The 7281-nt window shown below is 33.9% G+C and overlaps 2 protein-coding genes across 2 annotated transcripts; one reads left to right on the top strand and one right to left on the bottom strand.

The window, feature by feature from the left end:
* Positions 1 to 283: 283 nt before the first annotated feature.
* Positions 284 to 1902, bottom strand: LOC106293400 (transmembrane protein 136-like). Its single transcript, XM_013729082.1, has 4 exons — positions 1461 to 1902; positions 1239 to 1358; positions 765 to 860; positions 284 to 513 (listed from the first exon to the last, which is right to left on the bottom strand). Exons 1-4 carry the CDS (start codon positions 1827 to 1829, stop codon positions 403 to 405), a joined length of 696 nt encoding a protein of 231 aa, XP_013584536.1. The 5' UTR covers positions 1830 to 1902; the 3' UTR covers positions 284 to 402.
* An 891-nt stretch (positions 1903 to 2793) lies between these two features.
* LOC106344898 (uncharacterized mitochondrial protein AtMg00310-like) lies at positions 2794 to 3317 on the top strand. Its single transcript, XM_013784192.1, has 2 exons — positions 2794 to 2982; positions 3033 to 3317. The coding sequence occupies exons 1-2, from the start codon at positions 2794 to 2796 to the stop codon at positions 3315 to 3317; spliced, it is 474 nt and encodes a 157-aa protein (XP_013639646.1).
* Positions 3318 to 7281: the final 3964 nt, after the last annotated feature.

Here is a 7281-nt window from a genome sequence, read left to right as displayed (position 1 = left end):
TTTTATGTGCATTAAGAGCTTCAAATTGGTTGTTCATGGTGGTTGGGTATTGATGATAATGACAATCTTGTAATTATTTGAAGATGATGAGGGTGAGAGAGTAAAAATGTCATTTTCGGAAAAAGAAAAAAAAAAATTGATGCCATTTTCGTGAATATCATGAACTTGTGGGATGAATAGGACAAAAGAAAAAATCCAAAAACACATGGATTAGTTTTAGGTTTTACTTTGAGTTTTGAGTCATTCTTGCAAAAAGCTTTTTTTATTTATTAATTATTTTAATCCCATTTTGAATTCCACAGATTTTCATGTAAAATAAAAAAATAATCAAATATTCTTAAAATGACAAACAAATCAGAATTCACCAATATTATAATCGATAAAATAATAAACTAACTTCAACTAATCTGATTTTGTATTGGGCATTGATCTTCTCATAATTTTGTATCTCATCATCTTCAGTATTTTGTAAAACCAGAATGCGCTCACGAGTTGTAATCCCAACGCCATTGCCTACAAAAATAAGAAAAAAATAATCAAATATTATTATGTTTCAACTGAAATTTTTGATACATGATGAGATTAATCAGCATAATGCGGATAGTTTCTTAACAAGATCTATATTTCAAGAAGAAATAGTGGTGTTCAAATTTGTTTCATATATTTATAAAAAAACTATCATAGGGAGAAATTTATGAAACAATAAAAAGTCAAAACCCAAAAGAAAATAAAAAATGCATCATAGAGCATAGGAATTAATTTACCTTGATGAGGATGGGGTTATCAGCAGCCATCGTGACGTAAACGAGGTAAGGTCCACCCACCATTCTCGCGAGTGAGAAGATTGTTGCGAAACACACCTACATACCATTTATTACTAGTTAGTTGACTTTCCTCATATACACATCTCACGAAGAACTATATAAATTCGTTTATTAAAGCTAACAAGATTTGACAAATTAACAATGTTTTTTTTTTGTTAAAATAACAAGATTTGACAAATTAACTATGTTTACGTGTTGGTTTTAGTTTTTGATAACTATATTTCTAAAACGATGTTTTAGTTTGATCAACCTTATAATAGATCAATAGAAACATGGAACGTCTAACATGGAACCTACAAAAGAATTCAAAGACGTTTCTAATTCATCTAAAACGATAGTTAAAAGCAATTTTTACCACATAGGAAATCATGAAAATAGTAATTCTAATTCATCAGTTTTAATGCTAATACTCACATCGGCGGCAAGATTGAGATCGGTGTCTCTGTAACCAATCTCTTTAAGAATCTCCCTGAGGTGAAGGAATGGACTTGAGATCTCTGTAATCCAAATTGCTGCAACCATCTCGGATGCGCACTTAATTCCACCATAAATTCACAACAAGAAAAATACAAAAAGTTCAGTTTATTTCTTTAAAACGCAACTTTGAACCTAGGAATTAAAATAAATATATACTACCTTTCGGTAGCAAAGTCCAGCTACAAAACCAAGAATGCAGACAGAATGATGAACGGCATTATCAATGCTAAGGACTTGGTCAAAGTGACTACAAATGAGATCGTAGATCATGTAAGACAAAGAAAATGCCATCGTTTCCATCTGCTGGAGAGATGACGTGGAAGCTATGGGATAAACTGGACGAGACCAATCTTGAATCGTAAGAGTTGCTAAAACGACCGCGACTGTGGCGTGAAGGGTCGAGACAATACGAGTGCTGAAGTCGAAGGAGTAGTTTGAAAAGATTCGTCGCACGAGGATGAAAATCAAACCCCATGAGATAACTCCAATCACTGTTATGTTTATCACTCTTATGTATTCTTCCTCCATTGATCTCTTTTCTTCTAATTTCCTTTTTTTTTGTTTCCCAGACAAGAAGTGTGTGTTGTAAGAACTTTTTATTGTCTTGTTGTTTGGTTTGAACTTTTGGGTTATTAATAGACCGATGTTATAGTTTGGTGTATGTTAGTTGGACTATCAATAAAGTGGGTCCAATATATCTATCCTTTTCTTGCTTCTTCTAGTAAAATTAATTGTTCCGATAAGATTCAACCCAAAGAGTTAGGAAGCTAATCCGTTAGCTCCCAACCAGCTGAATTATTGGTTAAAATTTATTCATGTGCGTCCTCACCATGATAGCACTTGACTGTTCTCGAGAAATGTACCAAAAACTTGACAACTAAGACAGAGTCCACGTTTTATTGGTATACACATATTTAACTGTTTTCACTTGAGATAATTACATTTGCAAGGAAATTAATGTTTAATTGCTAGTATATAAAGCTAGATCATGAAAACCAAAAAACATTGAAAAATCTATAAAATAACACAGTTGAGTCTCACGAGAGTTTGACATCTTCTTTAGCTTTTAGCAATATTATAAGGAATGTGAAAAAATATTACAGGTCAGTTTCGTGTGCGGGAGAGACTGGATGCATGTGGTAGTGGTTTAAAACGTGTTATCAAGTGATATATACGTCTAGGCATGAGTTAGAAACAAATGTGCTTGTAAAATATTTATAACAGGTTTGTCTAGCATATACATTTGCATTTAATAAAAAAATATCAATATTAACACATTATATAGTTCTAAAATATTAAAATCAAATTACTATAATAAATATATATGGTGTTCTTTCTTTTCAGGCTGCTTGTTCCAACTCACAAGTGTGTGTAAATCTTTGCTCTGTCTTATAAAGAGACTATGGAGTAGAGGTTATCCCTGAGGGAGGGAACAAGATGAAGCCGTTTCCTATCATATGCTGGGAAATTGCAGTTGATCAAATCTATACTGATGAGCATAGTAGACTTTTGGGCCACTGTTTTCAGACTCCCGAGCAAGTGTCTAAAAGATATTGAGCAGATTTGTTTGGCGTTTCTCTGGACTGGTCTGGAGTTAAAGGCCACGGGTGCAAAGGTGGCATGGAAAGATATCTTTAAGCCTCATAGTGAAGGAGGATTAGCAGTTAGAGCGCTAAAGGAGGTGAATCTGGTTTACGGGTTAAAATTTATTGGAGGATGTTAACTGGTAAGTCACTTTGGGGCAAATGGATAAAAGCTAACATGCTTAAGAAGAAAAGCTTCTGGGAGATCAGTGTGAAAACTCAACTAGGTTCATGGATGTGGAAAAAGATGTTGAAGCTTCGAGATGTTGCGAAAACATTTCATATCAAGGCTATGGGGAATGGGCGTCACACCTCCTTTTGGTTTGATAGGTGGTCTGAATTGGGTGCACTGTCGGATCAATTAGGAGGAGGTATAATAGACATGTGTATAAGGAGAGATGCTACGGTGGAGGACGCAATTCTTAACCCGTGAAGAAGAAGAAGGCATTGCTCAGACCGGCTAAATGATATTGAAAGGGCTATGGGTGCTATTGAAGAAAAGCAGAGAAATCCTGGGGATGATATTGATATGTGGAGGAGAAACAAAGGCTTTAAACCTAAGTTCTCGACTCAGGAAACATGGCTGATGTTGAGAGAGACTAAGGCGCAGTGCTAATGGGAAAAGGGTGTTTGGTTTTCGCCGGCAACTCCAAAATATGCCTTTATGGCTTGGATTGCAATGCTGGACAGAATGTCAACCATGGATCGGGTTTATCGTCGGAGTCATGGTGTGGACACAACATGTGTTCTATGCAAAAATGATTCAGATACAGAAGATCATCTATTTTTTGAATGTGCATTCTCGTCACAGATTTGGAAATATCTTATGAAAGGGATGCTGTCGTCACAGATTTGGAAATATCTTATGAAAGGGATGCTGCGAAACACATATTCCAACAATTGGAACACAATAGTATCGATGCTCACAAATTCAACTTGGGACAGGAAGATGAGTTTCTGTGTCAGATATGCTTTCCAAGCAACAATTTATGCGGTGTGGAGGGAGCAAAATAGAGAAGGCATGGGGAACAGCCTATACCGGTGCTAGCCATGAAGAAGTTTATTAAAAAAGGAATTAGAAATAAGCTCAGTTTGGTGAGATCAAAAGAAAGTAAAAGAGTAGTAGATATCTTACAATTTTGGTTTAGCACAAGAGTGTAAATAGAAAATATATCACGGTTTTAATAGTAGAAAATGAATAAAAATTTTAAATTTACGAAAAACTTGATGTAAAAAAGCTTTTTTGATGAATATTATATTCATTACAAAAAGCTATGTCAATGGCAAGAACAGAACAACCGTCAAAAGATTCGCCGGAGAAGAACACACAGGGAAAGATCAGATCGAAGCTGGCAAGGTCAAAGACGTGGAGACTTCTGGAGACCTCCTCCTTACAAGCCACATATTTTACTAACCTTATCGCATTTGTTGCTTGTGGTTTATAGTTTAGCTAAACAAACTTGTACCAAACTAAAAATACCCTTTTTTGGCAACCTAAACCATACCCTTTATGATGGGTTTTTTAATGAAAACTTGTCGACAAAAAAATTAAATATAAATTAATATCAATATTTTTTTAAAATTTTTTTATATTATTATAATAGAATTTAAAATCATTAAATTAGTATAAATAATAATTATGTTCATTTTAGTTCTAATTAATATGAGTTTTAATTTTATGGAGAATATTATATTTAAAATAGTTATTTTGTTATATATATATGTATATGAGTGTATATATATAGTGATCAATTTTTTTCTAGAATATTTTGGTTTAACACTTTTATAAATATAAATTATAATAGTGGTTAGTTAATCAATTAAAAATGTCAAATATATTCATATATTTGTAATTATAATATTTAAATCATAATTTTCTATTTATTATATGTATCTCTTACAAAAATTTATAGAAAAAAACTTTTGTTTACTCATCTACAATTCCCCAAACCGTAAACGTTAAAAAGAATCAAATTTTATTCAACGCTTTGAAGCGAAATGAAACGTTACACATCATTTTTGGGGGAATAATCTCATATGCTCTTAATAAGCTAAAAATAATTTTGTATATTCTTAATAATTCTCACATATTCTCCTCTGTTCTCGTACTCTTCATATAGATGGTTAATGTTTAAAGCGTCCCTCTCTACATGACCAATCAAAATCTTTCTCTCTCCAACTCTCTCTCTCTCTCTCTCTCTCTCTCTCTCTCTCTCCTCGTTGGTTTCCGTCGAATTCAAATCAAATCCCTCAAATCAGCTCACTTTCCTCGCTTGGATGCTGAATCATTGAGCAATTAATCCCCAAACCAGCTCAAATCAACTTCAGGTAAGGCATTCATACATAAATGGAAGTTTGATTAGAGGTTGCTGCTGAAGTGTATCTGATGTCTCATCATAGTGTATCTGATGTCTCATCATGGGTATTGTATCTGATATCTATCGCACAACGTGAAACTAAGTGTCAAACAGAACATGGACGAGGTTGGAAAATAATTCAAACCAGTTGCACAAATTTATGTAGAGGCTGAGTTTGAACATAAGTATCAAGAATTTAGTGAGAGGTATCCAACGTGTGCTAAGTATCTTGATAAAAATGTAGCTGTTACAAATTGGGCGAAATGTTATTTTCCCGGTGCAATGTACAACATAGACACCTCTAACTATGCGGAGTTTATGAATGGGATTTTTGATAAGGCACAAAGGTACTCTTTATTGCCTATGATTGATACAGTTATTGACAAAATGGCCGAGTGGTTCAACAGACATAGGAAGGATGCTGCTGCGTAGAGCTGGAAAAAAAACACCGAATCCGAAGAACCAAACCGAACCCGTTCCAAAAAATTAGTACTGAACCTGAACCAAAATTGATTAAATATCCGAACGAGTTCAAAATTTTGGTATCTAGATAACTGAAACTGAACCCGACCCCAACCGAAGTATTTTAGGTACCCTAATGTATCTGAAATAGATTTATATGCCTAAATATATTATTATTTTTAGACTTAATGTATGTTAAAAACATCCAAAATATATAATATACTTTTAAGTTGTCTAAAATACTTGAACATATATACAAATAATCAAAAGTAAATGTTTAAAATAGCTAAAATGTACTCAAAACACCAAAAATACTTAAAATATCTATTGATTCTCTATCCAAATATTCAAATCAAACCAATTTATTTGTTAAGTTTAGGTATTTTGATATATGTTATTCAAATTTATATCTAATATATTATTTTGGTTATAGATTTTGAGAAATTTAAAGTATATTATAATGAATTTTAAAAAATTTAAAAATCATTTAAATGTGTCATCCGAACCCGAACCGGAATTTAGAAATACCCGAATAGGGCTGAAATCTTTGATCTTGAAAACTCGAAACCCTAATAGACCCGAACAAAACCCGAATGGGTACCCGAACACCCACTCCAACTGCTGCGGGACCGTCTGCTCAAAAATTGGTTTCTTTTGTGGAGAGTAAAATGCATAAAAGATGTCCAACAGGCGAAAAACTAATGGTGACTGCATTGAGCTCTTTTTGAGCTTGAATACAATATCATTGGAGATGACGGAAAGACTTATTTGGTGGATTTGCAATGTAGAACATTCAGCTGCAGGTACTTGGATATTGAAAGATACTCATGTGTCCATGCAATAGCCGCTGCCATTAAGTGTTTGAAGCATGAGATTGACCATACAAGTTGAGTGATATGTATGGTTTAATCTTGCCTTATTACTTGATTAAAGTGTAGGCTTTGGCGTATCGAAGGACTATTTATCCAGTCTTACATATGTTCGAATGGATGGTTCCAAAAGAAATCGAGGAGTTTATAAATGCCTTACCTCCAGCCTACAAGAAAAGAAAGAGAAGAGCTCAAGAAAAGAGGTATCCATCGGTACGAGAACATCAGAACAAGAATAAGTATGTAGCGAACAGGAAAAGAGGTATCCATACGGCGAGTTGGTATTCATCTAATTACAATAAAACTAAGAAAATTGCAAAAAATAGAAAACTAAAATTTTGAAAGTTTTTGTAAAAACACAAACTTGGTGAAACTTCGACGACAAAAATATTTTATAAAATTTTTCCCGCCCAGCTTTTCGAATCCCCCCCCCCACCATTTTTCTAAATTTTCCCTCTCTTCAAAATCGATGAAGACATGTATTCATTTTTTGGATTTTCCCCATTTCTCTCAACCCCATCTCTCTCTCTCCAATTATCTCTCTCTAACTTTAGAGAACTTTCTCTTTTTTTCCTTCTCTTGTTTCTCCCTCAGAACTCATGATGCATCCATACGAAGAGATGAAGCACATGAAGAAGATAAAGAAACACTACAACAAGCTCAGGTTTGTGGCGGAGCCCAGGGATTCAGACAAGCTGCCCTTGTGGGG

This window comes from Brassica oleracea, chromosome C5 (genome assembly GCF_000695525.1).
Source record: "Brassica oleracea var. oleracea cultivar TO1000 chromosome C5, BOL, whole genome shotgun sequence".
Classification (NCBI taxonomy): Eukaryota; Viridiplantae; Streptophyta; class Magnoliopsida; order Brassicales; family Brassicaceae; genus Brassica; species Brassica oleracea.
Note: the sequence above shows the minus strand (reverse complement) of the source record. Positions and strands in the feature narration are given on the sequence as shown.